Consider the following 25,431-nt stretch of genomic DNA (forward strand, 5'->3'; position numbering starts at 1 on the left):
CCTTACTAATTAGCACACATTTTACGCCCCATCTGGCCCTAAAGCGTAAAGAAAAAGATCCATAATATATGGGCATTCCTAGACTTACTGGTATATAATTCTTTCTTCTTTTTTTGTACGCACGCGTTTCCACAGGCCCACGTGGACGTGACAGACCAGGAGACTTCAGATCCCACCTGGCTGAAGCGTCAGCAGCAGGCGGTCAGTAATGAATGAATGAATACAGTAGTTGTGGTTGGTGGCAGACCATGTGTGTGACTCATATTTGTAGTGGGTCTACTCCAGCGCTACTGCAGAGGAAAGATTGACATGACCTTTATGTATTTCACTCAGAGCCTCCTTCTGATAGCAGCTGTGTTGATGTGTTGATGTTGGCAACACATTCTTGCACTTTGCAGCACCTTGATTCCTCATCATTACTCAATATCGTGTGCGAACATCAACCGCAGAGCATGTCTTTGAACGCTAAGGAGCAAGATAAGGATTCCTATTATTTATTGCTACTTTTGAAACCAATTCAAATATAAAGTAACGCCTATAAATGGCATGCCCAAATTAGCGACGCCAGGTTGAAAGTGTCTGTAGGTTCGTCTTAAGGGTTTTATAAATATTGAAGCAATGAAAAATATGAACAAGAGCTTGTGACTAAATATTAACGTTATGGTTTCCATTATAACGGATTTGGACATACAAGGTTTCCACCTGACAGCGATAATATACACTACAGTATACAGCTATCTTGTCACCTGAGAAAACTTGTTGATAACGTGTATATTGTGTATATACAAAAGGTGTGTAAATATATACGGTAGGTATGTACACAAAAGGTGTGGCACCCTTTGTGATGTTGTGTCCCACCTTGTTCACAGTTAGTGTTATGGGAACGGGGCAGAGTATAAACTCTTTAAGCCATCATTAACGCTGCTATAGGCTATGCAAACAGTCTGTGATTTGTGAACGCTTTTTTTAAATCTCTTATACTCAAGTCACATCACGTCTAGGCTGTTAACTGTTCCATGGTACATAATTGTCTCATATAGTTTTTAAACTGCGCCGTAAAACGTATCACGTACAATTGTACGACTCGTACTTGATTTAAGAGTCAGTTCACATACCATAGCCTATGTGTTGTTGTTTGTGTACAGGTGTTGCGCAATTAGCGGGAGTGCATACGTTGTTAGTAACAGTTATGGTAAACGTCATGGAAAAACAACGAGTTTCAGTTAAATCTTCCACTTAAATGTATTATGAGATATAGACGTCGTGATATTATGCACAGAAAATAAGGAGAATGTACAAACAGGACTTTGTTATAATACATACACCGATATTATCACAGGTTTACAGGGGATTTATTTTTTATTTATTTTTTTGCGGATTTGTAGTCAGACTTTTCTTTTTTATGAGAAAGTGAGAGAATATAAACAGAGCAAGCGCATGCAGGAGAACAACGTTAGGTCATATAATCAAATGATACAGATAGCATAATGTATGCATAGTACTGTATGTATTGTACATATTTTAGAACAATATAGCATCATGCAGATGTGTACAATTGTACACATTAAAAAGAAAAGGTGTTCTAGTGTTATTCCATCAGTCTTGCGTATTGATTTTTCCATGCACAGATGCCTTTCTTCGTTTAGTTACAGTTTGTTTTTTTGTTTGTTTTTTCTGTTTTTCATCACGGCTCCACAGGTTGCCATGGCAGAAGTCCTGCAGTATTCTCCGATAAAGGAAGATTTGAGGAAAAATATCAAAGTATTGCGTGACACAGTAAGTGAGCTGTATGTATTTTATTTGACCTTTTATTGAATTACTAGATCATGCCAGTACGACAAGATGTATACATATTGTACACATACAACACACGCAATTTAACGTTAGCGAAAAAGACAAAATGAAATTACTGTAACTGTACGAACATTAACTTGGCACGAGTCCTGCGTCCACTGCGGTTGTTTTTACTTCTCAACTTGAAGGCCTTGGCGCTTCAAAGTTGAGAATGTTTTAGCTTTCGACAGGCAGAGGAAAGCACTGCGCGTGCATGCGCGAGCGCAAGGTAAATGCTCAGCACAACGCCAAACTGCTGGAGTTGCCAAAAACATGGCACTGCTGTTATAAACAACTAAAAACATGCGCAGCGCTAAGGGGAAAAAAACATATTGTTGGACAGTACACAGACGTCCATGTTGTGCACCGTCCAAAAATTGCAGAACAAGTGAGAGAGCTGCACCTGAGATCGTAGATCTGCTATTTTCGGTGGACTCCTAAGTATAAATCAAGCCTAACAGTTCAGTGGGATCACCAACAGATGTTGGATAATCAAAACATTGACATAACGCTGTTTGTTTATTGAATCTGACTCAAAATGCTTCCTATTCACACAAACTCACTCGTTGTTTGTTGACTTGTTGTTACCCACTGTTTGTAGACAATGGACAACACAATCACCAAATAAGGTACATTTTAATCCGCACATACTGTAGGTGCTTTAAGTGATATTGTTTGGTTAAACTTTAACCAAACTGAAAAATGTGTTGCTTTAACCGTTAAAGCAACAGATTTTTTGTTAAAAAGTTTAAACTCTATCTATATTCTGCTGGTAAATGAATATTGCTTGACTGTTTGTTCAGAAACAGGGTGTCTCCACATCATAAAAATGTAAAACGTAAAATCGGGACATCCCGCCTAGTTAATACAGTAACGTAGGTTCCATATGTTAACATGTTCTCTGTGGTGTTCAGGTCCATAATGTTAACATACATGTTCCCTGCCATGGTGTTCAGGTGAAGGAGCTGATGCGTGAGAACGAGGAGCTGCCAGACGTGGAGCGTCTGGAGCTGCAGGAGTTCAACCTGGATGTGGAGGAACAGAGGAGGATGGAGGCCCAGGGGGACCAGGAGGTCACACGGGTACTGTTAGTTAGACTGCAGCACGCCACGCTCACATATTTATGCAGCTGCTCTTCATCACCGTTGAGTTGAGACAGCATGTCTTTTGAATAAAATTCCATTTAGTCATATTTTAGTCATCTGAAATGTATTAGTTTTAGTATAGTTTTAGTTGACTAAATATAATTTTAGTTGACAAAATCAACTGTAGATTTTTGTTGACAATTATTATTTTTCCCGGGCCTGGATGTTTAGTTTTTAATTTTATTTGTTGATGAAATTGTCAGTATATTTAGTCTTAGGTTTAGTCATCATAGCTACGTTTTTGTTTCCTCAGTGAAAAAAGGTAGTTGACGAACATTTTCGTCGTAGCTTTAGATTCTACACATTCTACACTGTAGAATTGGGAGAGAGTCTGGTTTATCCGTGTAGAATGTGTAGTGACCAACGTGTTTTACACCTACAGGTGAGAAATGAAATCAAGCTGGAGAACCTGGCTAAACATTATCACCATGACCTTCTCAAGAGAGAGTGCTGGGATTCTATGAAGGTCAAAGGTAAAGCCGTGAAGGTAAGGTTGCTCTCATCATCAATAGTGTTTGGTCTCTCCCTCCCTACTAGTGCAATTTACAATTTAGGACTGTAGGAGATGTTCTTATCCAGAGCGACTTACAATAATCTAGGACGGTAAACACATGCAGAAAGACAATGCAGTGCCTCAGTAAATTAGGACCCAAGATCACAAATACATCATGACATAATCATTTAAGTCATATTGAAATAGGTGTGAATGTTTGAAAAGTTCAGATTTTTCTTTTTCCTTTTTTCTCTGAAAACCTTTTGGACAAAAAAGAAAAAGAAAAGTTTGGACTTGCACTGACAGTGGCTCCCAAGCGATGTACCGTAAGACAAGTCCAGGTGTGCCATGGGGATTTTGTGACAAATGACAACCAGACACATTATTATTACAATATGCAATGCGAGATTGCGGTCTAGACAACACCAACTCGGGACTACCGATCGTTGCCCTCCAGTCCACACCCTCCTATCCACAGTAGCATCAGGGTCTTGAGCTCTACAGTGTTGTTAGCTAAGTGTTGCGCCACAGTGCACTATAGTTCCGGGTGCCTGGCTCAGTGCCCAGCCAGAATCATCCTCTCTCTGACTTTGTCTGTGACCTGTGGTATCGCAAAATGAACTATAAGAAATTAATAATTATTTTTAATTTTGTTATATCAGTAGTACTTGTATGCATCCATTTCCTGCTATAGGGGCAAATTGTATACCCCAAACTATTATAAGAGTAATTAATAAGAGCGATAATAAGAGTGATAACAGAGGTGTTATAGAGGCTATTTTGCACGCATATATGAATACAGGCATGCCTTGACATTTTTACTTGCCCATTAGTGTGCCTTGCGGCCACAACATTTTCTAAACCCACTGATCCATACTAAACACATTTGACTTGTTCCACATCCACACCTGTTCTGCAGGCCTTCCACTCTGAGGACGAGGTAAAGAATTACCCCATGAGGGAGCGAACGCAGGAGGAACGTGACGAGCTCTTCAGAGTACAGAGCATCAGGAAGACTGAGATGGCCGACAGCACTGTGAGTCAGTGGTGGGAAAAGCATTCAAATGTTTTACTTAAGAAAAAGAAAGTATCAATACTGCAATATAGAAATACTCTGTTACAAGTAAATGTCCGGAATTCAAAAGTACAAAAGTATTGGCATCAAAATGTACTTAAAGTGCCACAAGTAAAAGTACTCGTCATGCACAATGTCTCATTTCAAGTTTTCAAATATGTACAAATCTTTTGAAAATAGCAGATCTACAAGCTTGTAGATTGAGGGGGTTCCAGGGGGTCCAGCAATATTAGTTAAATGTAGGCTAAGTGATATTTTGGGTATATATTATATATATATATTTTGATATTAATCATGTTCACTAAGTTTCAGTAACAGGATTCTCCCCGTCTCTGCAGCTGTTTAATAAACTGAAAATACATTTTCAGCCAATCAGGACAGAATACCCAATACCCATTAATCAGCTTAATTCTTATAGTGTTCCAGTTCTGATTTGTCTGCTCATTTCTTTGTGTCATCCTTCCAAATTTATTTTTTATTTTTTATTCTGTATCCTGTCTGGGTTCTGTTTAATAAAGAGCTGAAGAGACAATGCAATGAGTAGTATCAGATTAATTATACTGATATTTGACAGTGACACTTATTACAACCATGATGATACGCATTTTGAAAATAGCCGATCTACAAGCTCACAATGTGTCATTATGCGATGAATTGTGATCTGCTATTTTCAAAAACTCTTGAACAAATGTGAACAATTTTAAATATGTTTGATTTTTTTTTAACAACACAAATCTTGTATGGGGGGGGTCCCTGGCACAAAATATTTTCAGATGTGGATCCACAGCCAAACGCATATTAATTTGGGGTCCTTGACATATGTAGGTAAACCCGTATCACGTCTGTCTGACGTTACAAGACGGCAAAGCCTGAGATTCACATACCTTTGAACACTGCTGAACAACAAGGCACATATTTCTATCTTTTTATATATTTTCTTTTAGTATTTCTCAATCTTATCACACAAACAACAAAACATAGGCGAGGGACACAAAAGACATCTACAAATAGAGAGACAAACACACCCCACATTCCCCAAAAAGTAGAACAAAAACCCAACAACTATCTTAATTTGAAACAGAAATATAAGCCGAGTGTGACAAACGTCAGACCTACTAAAAGTCAGCCTGCGTGCGCCGTGCGTGCGTGCGTGCGTGCGTGCGTGCGTGCGTGCGTGCGTGCGTGCGTGCGTGTGTGTGTGTGTGTGCATGCGTGTGCAGTGTGCACGCGTAGCATATTCTAAAAAGATACAACAATACACATTTTATGAGTCGGATTTGGTTTTCTTCCTTCTTGCGGCCAAAACCGTTCAAGCGAAAAACAACTTTGTGGCTGGAATGTTATTTAATGCTCGCCAAAAAATGTTTGTTCCACTAGTGTGTCTGAAGTTTGACCTTTTCAACATCCTTACTACTCATGACCTTTCTACAGTGGTGAAAAAAGTATTATGTTCAATAACGCAATGTAGAAACAATGCACAGACTTTTACAAGGAAATGTATGTCCGGAAGTTTTCTTACAATTGTAGTGGATTAAAAAAAAAGTACAATATTTGACTTTGAGATGTAGTGGAGAAGAAAAAACAATACCTCAAAATTGTACTCAAGTACAGTACTTAATTACTTACAGAGTAATGTAGGCTACTTTACACCACTGCCTTTCTACATAATTATAAAGCTTTGTGGTTCAGAATAAGTAAGTAGAGAACCACACGGCGGATAAAAGAGATGCTCTCGGGGCTGAGAAATGGCCACCTTCCATTCCACCTTTTACTACATACCACAGTCATAACGTGTCCCTGAACCTGGCCACACGCCTCATAATGCTCAAACAAGATTTCAAATTAATAAGACAAACATAGAAAGTCCATAGACTTGGCTGCCACATGACATCACAGGGGCACAAACAAAGCCAGGCGTTAGCGTCGCTCAAAATAATTGCCCTCGTGTGAAGTGAGAGGCGCTCTTAACATCATCATCATCATACATCACATTCCGTGCTCAGCCAATCAAATCATTGCTGTGGGGCGATCAGCCAATCAAGTCATTTTGTTTGTTTTCACACAAACAGACAAAGCAGGGCATAGGAAGGCCTAGCGCCCCTCAAACAAAAAACTAAACGTTTGTCCCTTAACATTCAGCGCCAGCGGGAAGAGGCTACGGAGAAGAAGTCCAGTGTACTGGTCAGTGGAAAAGAGGATGAGGAACAGCGGGAGGAGGAGGAAGGCCAGGAGGTGGAGAACGCCGCTCTGAGCGGGAGTCTCAGCGCTCACTTGGGATGTTCAAACCCCTACCTTTACCATCAGTTCAACCTGCACTTCAGGGAGCAGAAGATCAACCAGACAACCCTGCTACAGGTACAGTACAGCCCCCAGGGGGCTCCCCACATTGAATTTAAGGATTTTTAATACTGAATACAAAAAAAAAGAAGATCAAAAGACCATTGCTGCAGCTGCATCAAAAGTAATCAACAAACTATACCATAAAAGCAGGTCAAACATTGGCCAAATTGTCAAATAATAAAAGAAAGCTAAATATCTTGAAAATAGCTCACAGCGCCTCACAAATATTATCTGTGGAACCGAGTCAAACTAAGGCCTATAAATAAGTGCTTGTCAGGGTGGGGGGTCCCCAGTGCAAATATGATTATTCTGGGGGGTGGCTATTTTTTTTACAGTCTATGGGTGGTGGCCTGAAACCACTGCAGTACAGGAATGTCAAACGTGCAAATGCAAATTCGTCACTGTAACAAGGCAACCAGAGGTGTGCGTAGTTGTGACAGCTAAGCTGTGATCTCCCTCAGCCAGAACTTGTTTTGGTGTAATCAGCAATCTCTGGTGGACAATAATTTGAGTGATGTGCATAGTACGGTACATGCATGTAGTCCTACTGTACATGCGTAGGCTACATGCTTAAAATACTACAGTAGCTTTGCACTCATGGGCTCAATCAATTATACCATAGCAATGATTTTTATATAGCATTCCCAAACTAGTTTTAGAGCACTGAAAAAATTAAAACAATGTTCTTGTAATTAAATTAAGCAAAGGAGTGTTTTGAGAAATGATTTATCTGGCTTTGACCCTGACTTTGTTTACCTACATTCCCCCCGGCACAGTGTATTTCACAAGGTGTATTTGACCCTCCCCCCAATCTTTCCACATCTAGGACGTCATTTATCAGGTGAAGACGGCTTTCAACGGTGAGTTTGAGGCGGTGTACAAACGCAAGCATCAGGAGATCAGCCGCGTCATGGACAAAAACAGGCGCATCAGGGAAATCATGGCAGATCTGAACCTCCAGGGAGTGCTGTGGGAGCCTGGCCTGGCAGACAGTGAACAACCCCATAGGATGCTCACTGCAGCAGACTCAGAGGTAACTTCAGGAAGAAACTATCCAATTATTATTTATTAAATCTTTCTGCAATAATTGTCGATTACCTTTTATATATAGTTTTTGGGCGTTTTTCTGTCTTTATTAATACAACACTTTGAGACCCACCACCCTACAGGGCTTGTGGTTGGAGAATGCCTATCGCCAACACTCACAGATCATCATCTTCTATTTACTGAGGGCAGAAAATGAACATGTCCATCCATGAACATCCTCAGGGCTGACGATTGCTTATAGCTGAAATATGTCCTGGTTTTTTTTGCCCTCAATAAATGGATGATGAGGATGATGATGGATCAGCGCTGGTATTCTGTTTGTTTTGTTACTTGTCACAGCAGCGACATACCAAAGCATACACAGGTTGTGCAGTCGACGCGTTGCGATTGGCCAGTCGCTGTGATTGACAGCCTAAACCTAACCCTAACCTTAACCTCAGTAAAACTATACCTATTAAACCCCAACCTTATAACCTCAAGAAAACTATACCTAAACCTAACCTTAACCTCAGTAAAACAGTAACTATACCTAAACCTAACCCTAACCTTAACCTCAACCTCAAGAAAACTATACCTAAACCTAACCCTAACCCTAACCTCAGTAAATTTAACTTGCCCGGGGGCGTGGTTATAAACACAACCCGTGTAGGAATTAGTATGTAGCGTCACAGCAGCGTGCCTGGCATAGTTTAGTAGTTTGACACGGGGGGTTGGTTGTAAATAATAATATAATATAGTATAACAATAATGTCAGATAGTATATAAATGCCAGGTATAGTATAATAATATTAAGATAATATATACAGTATAGTGGTGCACTGGTGTATTATAATATAGTAGAAATCCACAGTCGTGCTCCATGGAGAGTCCTGTTCCGCAACCCTTTTCATATCAAGGACCCCCAGTTTGATATGCATTAGGCCACGGACCCCCATGTTATGCCATTTTCAAATCTCTGGGAAGAGAATCCAGTCGTCACAGTAAAGTTCTTAGTGATACCTGCTGAGACGTTAAGACGTTGTGACGAAGCGGAGAACCAGTAGCTTAAAAGATTTGGAGCTGTTGCTGTTTTTACTCTTTATCTTCTGCTTAGAAACACTGATTCTCCTCTGAACCAAGTAGGTGGTCTGTGTCAATCCATTTAGAATTATACCGGAGAGTAGACCCATTCTACAAAGGCCTTCTGAAATCAGTATAGTACTCACACTTTTAAAGATTTTTCTAAAATGTAAAAAAAATTGCAGATGTACAAGGTCTCAGCGCGACACAAAGTGACACGCTGTGGGCTTGTATATCTGCTATTTTTTGAACAGCCAAAAAACGAAAATGCACAGACGCTTTCCCGGTTTTAACGGGTTAAAGTAATCAAGTAATCAAGTAATCATCAGAATCTGTTTAGGTCTATTGGCCACGTAACTTCCCATGAGAGGAATAGTAAAAATGTAAATATACATAACAAACATATAAAATATATACATAACAAACATATAAAATATGAATGATAATGTGTATATTGAGTATTGGTGTGTGTGAGCAATATGAACAATGTGAACAGTAAGTAATATTTGTAACTCATTCATCATGTATTGCGCAGCCCTGTTATAAATATAGCAATAATAACATGCAAAAAGTGTGTGTGCGTGCGTTCGTGTACGATTACATCACTGCGTAGTTTCTGCAATAGGCTATGTGAGATAATGCAATGGGAAGCTCTTGGCAATGTTACCATCAAGTTAAGAAACAAAACACACTGAACTACAGCTATTAAAAATGTGAAACACACCATACAGCTACCCATGGTGATAAGAGATGATGTGTGGCAGCTGGTCTAACTCAGTGGTTCTCCGCCTTTTCAGGCCGGGGCCCCCCACCCTGACAAGCACTTGGAATTGTAGGAGTTGAAGCATTACATTTTGTTGATCTACAAGATTGTAGATCGTCTATTTGACAATTTGACCAATACCAGTTTGCCTTTTGATGCAGTAATGGTCTTTTTTACTTTTCTTTCCTTTTTTGTAGGTATTAAAAACGGTCTTAAAACTCTTAAATTGAGACCCCCCCCCAAAACAATGATGTGGGGAACCCCCTGGGAGTCCCGACCTACAGTCTAGTCTATGGTCCCGACCCACAGGTTGGGAACCACTGGCCTAACTAACAGATGTGTTGTACATACATATCTTTGACCCAACACAGATCACAGTAGAAAGGTACCTGACTCCAGAGCAGCGAGAGAAAGAAGAGCTACGCAAAGCCGAAGAGCAAAGACGTCTGGCTGACATGGTAGCATATCTACAATATATCACTTTACATGTGTTGGGCTGTGGTTTGACTACACTAAATATCTTTGCAGAACATAAATGTACTTGTGTATCTGCTAATGTGCGAAAGTTACACCAATGAATGTTTTTCGACAAACATGGATGCTGGGGTTAAGTGGTCTCTCTATAAGTTTTTTATCTGGTTTTTGCTTTAATTCCAGGCTGACAACATCAGAGAGACGGCTCTGGGTGGCATGATGGGCGGGGTGCTTGAAGTGAAAAAAGAGGACATCTTGAAAATGGTTTGCCAAAGTTGAAATCACACAAATCATCCACATGTTTCTTGGGATATAGGCTGATGTGCAGAAGATTATTTTGCAATACAATGTAATTTTGGGAATAGGGTGTTTGAAAAACAACTTCTTGCATAAATTAGAGAACGGCAGATAACCCGTACCATACACCTCAGACGTCATTATTCTTTTCCTAATAGTGTGCCTAATAGTATTTTATTGTTTGACACAATTTAACTTAGTATTTGATGAATAAAATAGTGCGTTACAGCACCAGCTTTGTTGACTAAAAGCAACGGAACTCCCCCAGTTCAAATGATGAAACGCTGTTGGATCACAGAGATACTTTCCAGATGGGGGAGTGTGAACTTCATGCTGAAATCCTGGCTGACCTCAGGGGTTTAAGGCAGTTGTTTATGGAGTGACGCCACTCTCAAGCACAGAGTTGAGGAGCTCACTGAGACAGTCTTCCCATAAATAAACTCCTCTTTTGTATCAGAACTGCAGACTCACTTTTCCACCGTAATCTGAAGACTCACCTCTTCAGACTCCAGTCCCTAAAGCACGTCACCCTCCCTGTATCCCTTCTTGCCTCCACCTCCTCCTTTGATGGAGGCTAGTGAGCAGTGGTGGAAAAAGTACTCCATTTGTTTTACTTAAGTAAAAGTATCAATACTGCAATGTAGAAATACAAGTGAGCTTGTAGACCAGCTATTTTCAGATGGAGGGCTGAAGTGGTTAATGTATCCTTTGTAATAACAATCAAAATCTACAAAGTAATTAAAGTTTTCAAATAATTGCAGTGGAGTAAAAAGTGTAACCTTTGCCTCTGAGATGTAGTGGCGTAGAAGTAAAAGTACAGAAAAATAGAAATACTTCTGTAAAGTAAGAATTCCTCAGTATACTTAAGTACAGTACTTGAGTAAATGTACTTAGTACTTTGCAGTACACCACTGCAACCAAGATATGGCTACTATCCAGACAGATAAATGATTGATGGAACCTGTTTTTGGTCAGATCACGTGAAAGCAGTACAAGTGATTTTACAGTGCATAGAACTGCTATAAATAATTATGAATTAATTCATTACATGCAAAATATGTAAATATGTGTGGACACGACACGCCTATTATATCAGTGTATAGTTCATGTAATATAAATGTGAGATAATGCAGGAAGCTCTTGCCAGACTTTTTTACTACGTAGGTGTATTATATTCTCTTGCAGGACATACCTGAGCCACAGTTTATTTTGAACAAGCCAGACATTCAGTGGAACGAAGAGGAAAAAAAGATTGCCAAAGAACATGAAAAGAAAACCAAAGAACTGAGTGAAGAAAAGGAGAAATACAGGAAGGTATATGATGGCTTGGCTGAATTTCGACTTCACCATGAGGACAACTGAACATGATTGAGGACTGAATGTTCTTCTCCTGTAGATCCTTGAAAGTGAAATGAAGAAGCTACAGGGATCCATCAAAGATGCTACTGAGGGCTTCGACGAAACCCTAAGAAAGCTATTTGAAAGGAAGGTGAAATCTGAGATGGTTATATGCCAGGTGAGCCAACACACTGACTTACACGCACACATAAAATGTCAAAAGGTTTCCTGTCTTTATATGTATTAATAAAATCAATCTATACATCAACACTCAAGCTTGATTCATGATGAGTCACATCATATTTTGCTGACAGGCTTTTACTCAGTCCTCTGGCTTTGGTCGTTGAATTTTATTTTATTTTAAAGGAGATTAACATTATAAGGTACTGTAGCCTTATAATGTGATTGTAATCTGCTGATTTGTGATGTAACTTTCCCCTTCTTCCCTGTATTTGAACCCGGTTTACTGCGCAAGTGCTCACATTGTTTAATACCATTGAGCTAATAGTGCCTGACTGGGGATAAATTGAATCTTGACCTTTGCACAATCTAAATATCTCACCCCAATTGTATAAGTTATGTTGCATTAACATACTTTACCATACAGATTGGACAAAATTGCATTTTATTCATGAAAATGCACAATGTGTGTGATGTTATATCACACAGGAAGAGCTGTTATCAATGTGTGTGATGTTCTATCGTACAGGAAGAGCTGAAGATCGCCAACCTGGTTTATTCCATCCTCATCGAGGAAGAGATCAACAACCGAGAGACAGAGCTCGGCCTCAAGCTTGAGAAGAAGACAGCCTGCAAGGTATAAACCAAGCATCGAGTTATATATGGTATATAAACCCAGTGAATCTCAACCTTTTCCATTTGAATCACCTTACTTACTTCACTCCTCTTTGTCCCCTATGGGACATAAGGCTTAAATCCATTCTATTTTATCCCTGGCAGCATGTTGCGCCTCTCCCCAGGACAGGTGTCTTGTGTTGTGTCACAGTTCTGCGCCAGGTGGTTTTGGGCCTCCCAGGTTTTCTTTTGCCTGGTGGTGTACATCTTAAACCACCTTTCATGGCGGTCCTGCTCCATCCTCAGGACATGTTCTAGCCATCTCACTCAGGTGTCTGTGTGTAATGTCCTTGGCGATGCTTTGGCTCCCTGTTTGTTTGTACAGTTCATTGTTGGATTCATTGTTCAATGTTATTAGGCCAAAAGATCTGGCATATTCGTCTGAGACATCTGTTGTGTTCCATTTTCCAGGTGATTTGAATCACCTGCACTCTGTTATGCATTAGTCCATAACCATAACCTTTTCAGGCCGTGGCCCCATAAAAGAATCCCCCCCCTTCCTGACAACCACTTGGAATGTAGGAGTTGAGGCATTCAGTTTAGTTTGACTCGGGATAAATATTGTGAAAATATTGGTTCCATTTGTACGTTCTCTGAGTTACAGACCTGTAACAGTCCATCTGGGCCCCTGATGGTCACCGGACCCGAGGTTGAGAATCAGTGGTATACACACCCATGCTCTTACAGTCATGCTCGGGTATTTACAGCTTCTGTGATGCAGGTGTTTTCATGCATGTGCTATCCGGGCAATGGCATCCTCTAAAACATTCCAATTGCCCATCGCTAAATAGACTGACATGCATTGCAAGAACGAACTTGTGTATGGCATCTTAATTCCCTTGGCTTTGAGACGACCCGTCACCTTTTCCTTGATGTGTTGTACTTGATGTGCTCAGATCTCTTATAACTTGCATTTGTCTTGACAGAATGAAACTGGCGAAGAGCTTGAGAAACACAAACACAGTGTGGAAATGTTCCGCGAGTCCTACGACAATGTTGTGGCCGAGGACAAGGTAAGGATGGTGGTATGCAGTGGGTCCTATCAACGTACCACACAGTAAAAGGTTGAATCCAATCCAATATGCAATAAATGTTCTCTATGTCTCACAAGCTTATGGATAAAGGATTCAGAAAGGACTTCTTTGATTTACCTGGACACGTCGTCGATCACCTATATAAGCTATACAAGCGCAGACCCAGGTTGGTCGAATTTTAACTGAGAACAGCCACAGACACAAATGAAATGCATTTATCTGAATTGCAAAAATACTTAACGGTTCAAAAGCAGGAAATAAAAACAATGTGCAGCGTTTATTTGACACTGTCTTGTGTCTCAGATTGCAGAAGAGAAGCGCTCAGACTGTCGTCGACGACAACAGCAGCAGCAGCAACAACCCGTATAAAGACGGGCCTGTGTGCGGCTGGTCTGCGGCCGAGGAACTCGGCCAGACACTGAAGGGCATGAGGGATTTGGACGCAGCAGAGAACATGCCTGAAGGCCTGGATTCATCCATCTGGGAGAAGTTCTGCCTGCTCCGCACAGCCAAAGTACAGTGTGAGCACCAGGTGAGAACATAGTAAATACTTTCCATTATGCCCTAGCCCATTTTCCAAACAATGGGACCCATTTTTGTGGGTTGTGAGTAAATGTCCCTTAATTTATGTTTGTTTCAAGGTTCAAACATTTTCCAAAGAATGGTTTCATTCTCGGTAGACCTCTTAATATGTGTCGCTATATTTTAACTATTAAATAGAGCATACAGTAAGTGGTTAATTCATAATGTCTTTTTGTACGTTTGAGGTCTTGGGGAAACACCAAATGTCTCTTTTGCATCTCAAGCTGAAAGGTTTGGGAACCCCTGCCCTAGGCTGTTTAGCACGCTGTGCTTTGTTGCGTATATTAGCCAGGACATTCCCATATAACACCACCACCACACCACAAGTACAACATGCTTCTGCATGGCTGCATATTTTGCAAATGCTTGTTTTCGGATGTTTTGAATGTCTGAGGTTTGGAAATGAGGCATGATAATTAACAGCCGTTGGGAATCCTTTATCCTTGACTTGCATTATGAAGACAGAGCATGTGGTATCATTTCACGGTTCAGATGGATTCTGTCACTTATAAAAACTAATCAGGTGCATCTCTACCCATGGTGTTAATCAGTTTAAAGCCTTAGTGAAACGGACCTGAGGTTCAACTGTACTGTGTTTCCTTCTACACTTCGCCAGCACTAGGACGCACCACAACAATCGCCAACCCCCATACCACAAAAAACGCCACCATTACACCACCATAACCACAACCCACATACCCCCTTTCCTGGCTGTGCCCTGGGTTGACTCCCACTGTGTCAGTTTGCTTGCTGCCCTGTGCCCTCACTGCCCTGGCAGACTTATCCTTCGTCCACATAGAGGTCCACGTTTCTGATGTGGTCCGCCCACGTGACACCAAAGTGCCATTCGTAGCATTCTTGTGTGGACGACGCCATCCGGAGCCTTTTCATGCTGTGCTGTGAGCGTCCATGTCTGGGCCCCATGAAAGGCATTATAGTTTTAAGATAAGATAAGATATACTGTACGGTTTGAAAATAGCTGAAGTGCTCCTTGAACCACTCAAGACCTATAAAAGTCGTATGACGTATAGCGAAAATAGCCCTATCTATATCTACAAGCTCACCTTGTGCTATACATCTATTTTCGCTATTTTTAATCTGCGGACGTTAGGTTGAAAGTGTTTAACTGAAATGCTTAAATTTAGCAAATGCTTAGAGAACATCTTTTGTGTGTGTCCTTTGTAGGTCAAAATGAAGGCTTTGACCCTTGTTGAGATGCAGGTTTTCCTACAGAAGAGGATTGATGATGATGACGGCGCCAAACAGCAAATTAAGATGCTAACGGACGAGCTTAATGGGTATGAATTAGTTGTAAAAGGTTCAATGCTACTGAAAATCAACCATAACTAGTTGTTTTAATTTAGCAGCTGGGGAAAAAAGGATTCACATTGCAGTATTGTAAAAGTTATTCAATTAAATTCCATCTTGAGTTTGCAAATATTTGACATTAATATCATTTGGACTACACTTCATTAGATATAACCATCGGATATAACCATCGGTTTCTACCTGACAGCAAAGATATTCACAAAAATAACAAATAAAACCTTCCTTGAGTGAATGACCTTTAGTGCACTGACTCATCCTACAGTAGCTCATTAAAGGAACAGATCGCATCTTTGTCGAGCATAATGAAACATAAACACCCCTTGGCTTTAGACTAAGCAGAGTTTCTGGGCACCAGGACACGTTTATACAGCGGAGTATATGACGCCTCCTTACATGGTGAAGCGTGTTTATCAAAACATGGATTATTACAATGCGTTATATGGAGCGAATTGCCACTGGCTCTGACTCACAGCGGACTATGCAGGCAGTGTTCCGGGCAGCCTAGCTATGTTCAGCACGCAGCCTATCTGATGCAGGACAGGGCATTACTGCTAGGTGACACACGTTATGACGAAACCAATTCCTCCAACATAATTCATTTGAGAGAGTGAAGACCGTTTATACTTGGTCATACAAAAACGGCCAATCCACAAGCTCGCAACACATCACCTCCACGGCATGTTGATTGGCAACGAGCTTGCACAACGAGCTTGCACCTACAGTAACAAACTATCTTTACACCTGGGAAAAACTGAATCCATTCTCTTTGGATCTAATAGTAATATCAGCAAGACAAATGGCTTTTTGATTAGAGTGGGTGACAATGTTATCACACGTAAAGATGAAATTACCTAAGTAGGTTCCATCCCGGAGGCTAATCTTTCCGGTGATGAAATGGCCACCAACATAATCAAAAAAGTCAACCAAAGAAAAGATTCCTTTACAGGATCTCCTCACTGGTCAACAAAAACACCTTGAAGACCTTAACAGGAGCCCTCGTACAAGGATTCTTTGACTATGCATGCACCTCCTGGTACCACAGCACCTCAAAGGCCCTTAAACTAGGCTCCAGACTTCCCAAAACAAACTGGTCAGGCTATTTTCACTCGACAGAAGTTGAATGAGTGACTTAACCCTATGTTTCCTCAAGCTTATACCCAACTCCAACCACAACCCCAACCCTAAAACTGAGGGAGATACTGTAGGGCTGAGGGGTTGACACTAAGGTCTCAGAGTCACTTGTCCATCTGGCAAGTACAGATCATGTTCTACTTGCCCAAAGGTCATGCCTACTTGCCCGAAAAGTAAATTGTCCATTACAATTTTAATTACCACTCAATTTAATACTTATTTCCCGTTTTTTTCCCTTTCTGGGGCTGTGCGATAAAACATAAATACCTCTATTATTCCAAACACCTACATGTATAGCTATGAACATATCGCTATGTGTTCACATTTGTTATGTTTGTACTGTATGTTTAAGTGTAGCAACAGTGAAAACAGACTAAACAGTGCTCTTATTTTACATTCCACAGAGCAGAAGACTGTTCAGGTATTTAGACAGATATCTTGTGTTGCGTTTATAGACGGTTGCATTCCCCTCTCAAACGAGGGTGGGGCAACCAGTGGTGGGGCAACCTGAAAGCAAACGCCACCTGCCTGAAAGTTTTCTTTACCTAGATGGGCAATCCTTAGTGTCAACTGTCAACACCTGGGGCTGAGGCAGTGGTGGAAACTTGTACAAGTACAATTTTGAGATAGTTTTACTTGAATTGAATGTGTCCATTTTTCAATACTTTATATTTCTACTCCACTACATCTCAGAGGAAAATAATGTACTTGTTACTTCACTGCAATTATTTGAATGCTTTAGTTTAAAGTTACTTTTGTAAACACTTTTGTAAAATTTTGAATATTGGCTTAGCTATAACAGAATTTTTATATTGTAGTATTGTTACTTTTACTTGTCTCAGCCAATGATTTGATGACAGCCGGCAGGAGACGCAATTATTGGCTTAGGAATGAGACAAAAACTAAAGAATCTTCATGAATTCAAGGCTCCATGCGGTGTGTAATTGACAGACAATAAGTAATTTTTAGGGTGAACTATCCCTTTGAGTACTTTTTCCACCACTGGGGTTGAGGGTCAACATAGAGCTGACCCCACATAAGAGAGTCCCATAAACACGGCGTTATACTTTTTCCTTTTTACGTCAGGCTTCGTGAGGAGAAGATCCGCTTCCTTCTGGACATCATGGTTCATCTGGTGATGAAGCAGGGCCAGGTGGAGGTAGGGACGGGACCATATGGAAATGACATGTGACCATTATTTGTGGCAAAAATATTTGCGATTACTCCGAATATTGAAACTTAAAATGGCACTTTTGTCAACCACTTGAACCTCCAGCTTCCCTATTCTGGGGGGAACATTTGCCAAAAATAGCCAATCTACAAGCTCACAACCCGCTGTTGCAACGCAATGCATTGTGAGCTTGTAGATCTTCTATTTGTCACGAATTGATTTGTGTAGAGTGAAACGAGCGCACCAAACCATAAGTGCTCTTTACAAGTCCGTTTTTATCTAATACGTTTGATAGTTTTAAATAGCACTGAAGTATGACGGAGGACAATTCCACGCTAAATTAGAATCTCTGCAATACGATTACTGTGAGTGTTTTTGTTGTTGTTGTTGTAGTTGTTTTTTACCAGGATAAACGATAATAAGGATTATGGTCCCATCCCTAGGTGGAGGCACCGGCCACTGGAGACATCATTACGGACTACTCTGACACAGTGCTGCAACACAGGAGTGTAGTGGAAGACCTCAACGGAAAAGTCCGGGTCAGCATTGAGCACTTTCCCTTTACCTCTTTGTGGCTTTTCATTTCAAGGACGCCACAAATCTACACTGTAAAAACCTAGAATAATTAGCATCATTTAACTCTGAGAGTGTACAAATGTAACCATTTGGTTTCATTTGCACACTCTTATAGAGTTGACAGGCCAGTAAGGTTCCATTTGTTTCCAAACTATCAATCATTTAGTTGAATCCCTGGAACCCCCTCGAAGGACCCCTGGAGGTCCTCAGACCCCACTTTGAGAACCAGTGCTCTTAACTGCTTGAACCCTAGAATCCCTATTCCCTATTAAACTGTATATCCCTATTATATATTCCATTCCTATACCTATTCATTTGGTTCCATTTGTACACTCTCAGATCGTTAAATTAACATTGATTTTACAATATAAATTGGGGGTCCCAGAGATAGAAATGTCCGTAGACTATAACATGCATGTCAAACTGAGGGTCCTTGAAATTAAACGGGTTGAGAATCACTGCTAGAGCCGTAAATATCTTCTCTTATGGGGGTCCCTGGCATATATTTTCAAATGGGGGGCCCGGGCGGGCTAATAAATGTCAATTTGGGAGTCCTTGACATGAAAAAGTTTGGGAACCTCTGGTATATAGGATTCCAAGGGGTTAACACGTGACGTGAGCGTTTGGGCGAGGCTTTGGGAAGCAAGGACGCACGCACTGATGATAGTTCCATACACAAAGGAGCTGCTATGGTGTCAAGTCACACCATTAGAACTGGCAAATGTATACAGTACAATGCAGGTGTTAACGGTATGAGTAAATGGCCAACTATGCCACCTCGGAAAAGTAACTAAGTACATTTACTCAAATACTGTGCTTAAGTACATCTTTTAGGTATACTTTTACTTTACTGGGGTATTTCCAATTTTCAAAACCTTTACTTCTACTACATCTCTGAAGATAATATTGTACTTTTACTCCACTACCTTTATTTGAAAACAGTATTTACTAATTCCTTACCGGTACACACAAGCTCTCTATAAATATTTTGGCTATTTTCAAAAGCGTATTAATTATTCATTTTCAAAAACTTAAAATGAGACAGTCTGCATAATGAGCACATCATTTTGTACTTTGTAATTTTGATTTCCGTATTTCTACGTTGCGGTATTGATACTAAGAATTTTAGTTATTTTTACACCACTTAGTTAAACCATTAAATAAATGAAATAAATAAAATGTTTAAACAATGTAACTCCATAAAGGTTTGTTGTACGTTTAATGATAAGCCAGGGGCGTGGCAGCAAGTACAAATATGTCGGCTTTATTTTTCAATCGCCATTATTAAAATGCGTGTTTGCATGATGATGAGTCAGCGGCGGTCACTATGGTGCTTAACAATACATAACCATAACCAAACCTAATCATACTAAATAAAACATAATCCCACGAGTATAAAAGGGAAAAGATCAAACCAGGCCAGGGTGGAGACTCACCACCACCACCATGGGGAGGCTGCCACCCTGGCCTATACCAAGGGTGGAGGGAATCCCCGTCAACTGTGGCGCACGCACACACACACGCACGGCACGCACGCATGCACGCACGCACGCACACACACGTGTTGATTTCGTGGACTAAAACTATGACGAGAAATGTTCGTCGACTACCTTTTTTTCACTGACAAAACATAATAAAAACTGAGCTATGATGACTATAAAACTAAGACTAAATATGCTGACAATTTCGTCAACAAATAAAAACTAGACTAAAATGTTAGGGAGGGACTAATGGAGTATAGATATCCAGTAGAATAAGTCATTTTATGTTCGATTGCGCTCAGGTGTTGCGCTCTGAAAATGGCAGATCTATGCAACCATGGCCCACGGTGAGGAGCAGACCATGTCTGGGTCCCCCAACACTGGTCCTAATAACAGGAGTGGGTGGATAATATGGCCAGACAAGGGAGTGGGACCACCAGTAGCTCTTTGATTTCAAAATACTACTGCTGGTCTACATTATAAAGCTTTGGTTTAGGGCCAAATTACATTTCTGATCTTGTACGATAACAGACATGAACCATTCAGTCAGACCTCTCAAGTCATCTGGGATAGGTCTGCTTTCTGACCAAAAATGTATGTGGGGAAGCAGCATTTAGTTTTCATGCACAGCATATCTGCAGTGAACTCCCAGAAAACAGAAGGTCTGCTGCCACTCTTTTAAAACACAACTAAATACCTTTCTGTTTGCCGCTGCCTTTGATTGAGTTATTTTTTCTCTTTTCCACTCTCTTCTGCACTGTAACTGTATCTATACATTTTTACTTCTTTTGTGTTATGCCATTTTGTTATAATTGTGTTTCCTTAGCTTGACATTCTGTGTAAAAAAAGGCACATTGAATTGCCTTGATACAAATAAAACTGCTTTGCCTTTCACTGAAATATGATCATGTCATCTCTCTGGCTTTTCAGACGCTGGGTGAGCAGAAGATAGCCAGCATGGTGCGGTGCAAGGACTTCCGTAAGGGCATCATCCAACAGGAGTGGGACCACCAGAGGATGAGGATGCACATTGAGGACCTGAACACCAAGGCCAAGGACATTCAGACGCTGCGACTCGACGAAGAGCTGCAGGAGGTAACCGTCTCACAAATGTCATTTCAAGGACCCCCACTTTGCAGATATCACACTGCACGGATATTAGAGTCTCGTCCTCAGCAATAATTTTTTTCCCGGCAGATTTTTCCAGACCAATCACAACACAACACACAACACAATCGCATCATCGTCATTTCCTTGAGTGGTACTTCCGCCAAAATCCCACAACTTCCGCCCAAAATAAATGATGTGTGATCTGCCTGGAGCAATATGCATTGCAAAGGCAGATGAAGGCTGGCTACTCGAGGCCAGTTCGCAAGTGAGGTTTTTAACAAAATGCCTCAAATCATGAACGCAGCAGCTGTGAAACTTTGCATGCACATTTCCACTACATTGGGGAACAAATGACACCCTTTTAACACAGCTCTATTATAGTGCCTGGTGCCTCCTGCAATAAATAACATGTTTATATTACTCCTAAACCTTTTGTACGAACACCATACCATTCTGTAATCCGTACACATTATGTCTATAGTCAGGAGGAGGCGTATAATGTATGCCAAACATTTATTAAGCACAACATGTATTCGTCTTTATAGCATTACTAAGCATAAGGACCCATAAGGGTCCAACGATCAATCATTTTGCTAGGGAACTCCTGGAGCCCCCTCAAGGATTCCTGGGGGTCCCCGTACCCCACTTTGAGAACCACTGTTCCCATCAAATCCCATCAAATCATGAAAGAAACGACTGCTCACCCCCAGTGTGAAGACTGACTGAGGCACTGGAGCTTAGAAATACTAGTAAACAAAGTATAGAAGTCCTGAAAAACAACTTGGATATCATCTGCTCTTGTGATTTCATGGTTAACTCATGGTTAACTTTCATTCAAGGGGTCACAGGTGAAATGGGGTTGTTTTGTCCGGTCCAAAAATTACTAACAGCTGTGGGATTCTACCAATAACCGAGACAAAATATATGACTGCTATAATCATCTCTCTCTCTCTCTATGTGGCAGAATGTAAGATGATATGTACATAGCACATAACCACCAGGCCTGAGTTACAAAACCTGTTGTAAATTACAACAGGCTGGGATTCATGCACTCTGAAAGACCTAGCTCAGATAACCTGAAATAATATGTTAACTTAAAATGTCCTAGGACCTAATTTTCTTCTTTCTTTCCTTTTTTTGAGGGGCTCTATATGCCCAGCTTTTAGTGTTTGTGTGAACACAAACATTGGCTTGTTATTGGCTGACCCCCCCATAGCGATGATTTGATTCGCTGAGCAAAGTATATACTGAAAATAAAAGTGAGGGCAGAAAGGTGAAGACACCAAAAGATGATGGATTTTTTTACGATGGATTCTTTTTATAACAGACAGTAAATGAACTCTGTGCAGCTGCTGACAAATGAACAAAGATTCCTCTTCATTTTCTTCCAGTATCTGACTGAGACGGATCATCATAATCGCATGTCCAAGCAAGTTTCCACATTGGAGAAAAGAATAGCATTACAGGAACAGGTATAAACAGCACATCAAGATGTAATCGCTCCTCAATGAAATGCATCATTGTCTTTAATAACTTGTTCTCCATGTGAGATTTTATTGTCTTTAATAACTTTCTCATGTGAGATTATACCAAAACAGTAATAATTACAGTGCACAGTATAATCACTCAGATTGATCTTGTCAGCAGACTTGATCTCTACTAAGTAGTAGTTTTACTCTCATTACTCCACTGCTGTTCCAATTAATCATTGCAATGTTCGACCTAAATAGCTATGGTAGATGCCACCACGGTAATATTGAGAGGCCCGCGATAATTCTGAGACATTATTGTCTCACAATGACGACAATATTGTAATTTGTAACATACATATTTTCAATAATAAACGTACATCCACATTTTGTGTTAAATGTTAAATAAAGCTAGATAGGTTGTTCAGTGTGTGTGTGTGTGTGTGTGTGTGTGTGTGTGTAATGTTGCTATGCTTTTACAGACACACCTAAAGAACGTGGAACATCACAAGAAAACCATCAAGCAGCTCAGGCGGCAGGCCGCGTTGAAAGCTGAGAAGAATGACATTTTAGACCAGCAATTAGCTGAGGTGCAAGTCACTGTGGCCGAGAGGCAACACATCTACCAAGCAATAGGTAAGTCACTGTGGCCGAGAGGCAACACATCTACCAAGCAATAGGTAAGTCACTGTGGCCGAGAGAGGCAACACATCTACCAAGCAATAGGTAAGTCACTGTGGCCGAGAGGCAACACATCTACCAAGCAATAGGTAAGTCACTGTGGCCGAGAGAGGCAACACATCTACCAAGCAATAGGTAAGTCACTGTGGCCGAGACGCAACACATCTACCAAGCAATAGGTAAGTCACTGTGGCCGAGAGAGGCAACACATCTACCAAGCAATAGGTAAGTCACTGTGGCCGAGACGCAACACATCTACCAAGCAATAGGTAATCTCACTGTGGGATTGCTCTAATACGGTGGTTTTCAACCCTTTTCATATCAATTGGCATTTGAGCAACAGACCAGACCACCAGTTGATGAGATTTAGCCTCTCAGAAACAATTCCATGCTATATTGATGTAGTACCATAGGAGAGATAACAGGCAAGCGTTGATCAAAACATTTTCTTATAGAGGGTATGTGTGTGACACCATCGTACCTGGAAGTTATGCGGGAACGCCCAGAGTGGAAAAAACTACTTTCTGGCCATGACAGCCCATTCATCCAAACAGAAAAGTCCTGTCTGATTGCATTAAACAATGTTAAACTCACCAACATTGCAGCTGAACGAAAAGCTTGAATTATCCTTTTGTTTCATGAAAATCCACCATAGAAACTTTATGAGCTACTTTCTGTCAAGAAATGCCCTGCATTTGATTATTTTGCCCTGCATTCTCCATAGATAACATTTTGCTGCCTCCTGCATTATGTGACATTTAGAAACAGGTGGTACGCAGGGCGGTTGGGTGATTTCCAACGAGCGCTTCCAAACTCCAACACTCCATGCTGCTCAATGTTTTGCCACTCAGTCTAGATGAGGGGGGCGTGTCCTGATGGGAAAAGCATGCATGTGCATACTCTCTATTGTGTAAACTTCTTGTAAATGAAGTAATTCAGATGTTGTTTTTTTTTAAACATATGTTTATTCATTTTCTTTATATTACACATAAGTATTTTCAACAATTGACATATATTTCCCCCCCCCCCCCCCCACATCCCTCTGGCAGCACAAATACAAACAAAATCTTAAGTAATTCAGATGTTTAACAATAATTTATTTAATAATAACTTAGAGAGCGTAAAATTAAACGGATTTGGTTTCATTTTACACTCTCAAGAGTTACAGATCTTTAAGGGTCCATCCATTTGGTTACCAACCCTCCATCATTTAGCTGGGGAACACCTGGAATCCCCTCAAGGACCACTTGTGGTCCCCGGACCACTGGTTGAGAACCACTGCTCTAATATTAAAACATGCATCACAAACTGCATTTGTGTTGTTCTAAAAGGTCTTGGAAACTTTACGCCTTATCTCAGAACCGACGTAACCGCTGCAATAAAATAACGCAATCAAAAGCTAAATTAATTGTACGAATCCTCCCCCTTGATCATCTCATGACTCAAGAATGACTGTGGTTTTGTTTGTCATTGGTGTTTATCAGGGGTGGAAAGTAAGTAAGTAAATGTACTCAAGTACTGTACAAGTTTGAGGTATTTGTTTTACTTCCTTCAGTATTTACAATTTTCAATACTTTTACTTCTACTGTACCTCACTAGTCACCACATCTCAGAGGAAACAATTGTACTTTTGCTCCACTTAAAGTATATGAAAACTTTAGTTACTAGTTATGTTGTAGAATAGATTGTGATTATTATTACAAAACAACACACATTAACAACTTCAGCCCTATATATTTGCGACACATTGTGATCTTGACTTGTAGATCGGCTATTTTCAAAAGGTTATTATTTATTTTGTAACAACATTTTACAAAACCATGTGGGGACCCACCTGGGGGGTCCCCAAACGGCCAAACCACAGGTTGAGGACCACTGATCTACATTCTACACTGCAGTATTTACACTACTTGTTCTTCCATTGGTGTTTGTAGCTATGGAGGACAAGCAGGCGGTGAACACAGAGGCTCGCTACCAGGACATCGTCCAGAGGAAGAGGCTGGTGGAGATCACCACGGCCCAGGCAGAGGAGCTGGCTCTGCTCAGGGCGGAGGTAGAGCGCCTGAGGATGAGGTCCTTCCCCGCACTGGATAATCTCAAGCATGACTAGTCAAAACATCGTTTTTGAATCTATTTAGACCTGGAGGC

The 25,431-nt window shown here is 40.7% G+C and overlaps 1 protein-coding gene across 1 annotated transcript in view; it reads left to right on the plus strand.

The window, feature by feature from the left end:
* The window catches only part of cfap43 (cilia and flagella associated protein 43), a gene marked incomplete at its 5' end in the record, with an annotated part of 38,982 nt that extends 13,553 nt beyond the window's left edge, over positions 1 to 25,429 (plus strand). The window contains 23 exons of the mRNA XM_080782126.1: positions 136 to 201; positions 1,699 to 1,776; positions 2,790 to 2,915; positions 3,361 to 3,465; positions 4,391 to 4,507; positions 6,686 to 6,901; positions 7,713 to 7,919; positions 10,127 to 10,213; positions 10,413 to 10,493; positions 11,712 to 11,840; positions 11,923 to 12,042; positions 12,574 to 12,681; positions 13,646 to 13,732; positions 13,831 to 13,919; positions 14,057 to 14,285; positions 15,521 to 15,633; positions 17,882 to 17,954; positions 18,410 to 18,505; positions 20,954 to 21,118; positions 22,525 to 22,605; positions 23,085 to 23,238; positions 23,334 to 23,372; positions 25,218 to 25,429. Of these exons, the coding sequence (XP_080638252.1) occupies positions 136 to 201; positions 1,699 to 1,776; positions 2,790 to 2,915; positions 3,361 to 3,465; positions 4,391 to 4,507; positions 6,686 to 6,901; positions 7,713 to 7,919; positions 10,127 to 10,213; positions 10,413 to 10,493; positions 11,712 to 11,840; positions 11,923 to 12,042; positions 12,574 to 12,681; positions 13,646 to 13,732; positions 13,831 to 13,919; positions 14,057 to 14,285; positions 15,521 to 15,633; positions 17,882 to 17,954; positions 18,410 to 18,505; positions 20,954 to 21,118; positions 22,525 to 22,605; positions 23,085 to 23,238; positions 23,334 to 23,372; positions 25,218 to 25,393 (2,742 nt within the window). The 3' untranslated portion in view covers positions 25,394 to 25,429. The remainder of the gene's footprint in view (positions 1 to 135; positions 202 to 1,698; positions 1,777 to 2,789; positions 2,916 to 3,360; positions 3,466 to 4,390; positions 4,508 to 6,685; positions 6,902 to 7,712; positions 7,920 to 10,126; positions 10,214 to 10,412; positions 10,494 to 11,711; positions 11,841 to 11,922; positions 12,043 to 12,573; positions 12,682 to 13,645; positions 13,733 to 13,830; positions 13,920 to 14,056; positions 14,286 to 15,520; positions 15,634 to 17,881; positions 17,955 to 18,409; positions 18,506 to 20,953; positions 21,119 to 22,524; positions 22,606 to 23,084; positions 23,239 to 23,333; positions 23,373 to 25,217) is intronic.
* Between the last annotated feature and the right edge of the window lie 2 nt (positions 25,430 to 25,431).

The sequence above is a fragment of the Protomyctophum bolini genome (assembly GCF_963924005.1).
Source record: "Protomyctophum bolini genome assembly, chromosome: 14".
Classification (NCBI taxonomy): Eukaryota; Metazoa; Chordata; class Actinopteri; order Myctophiformes; family Myctophidae; genus Protomyctophum; species Protomyctophum bolini.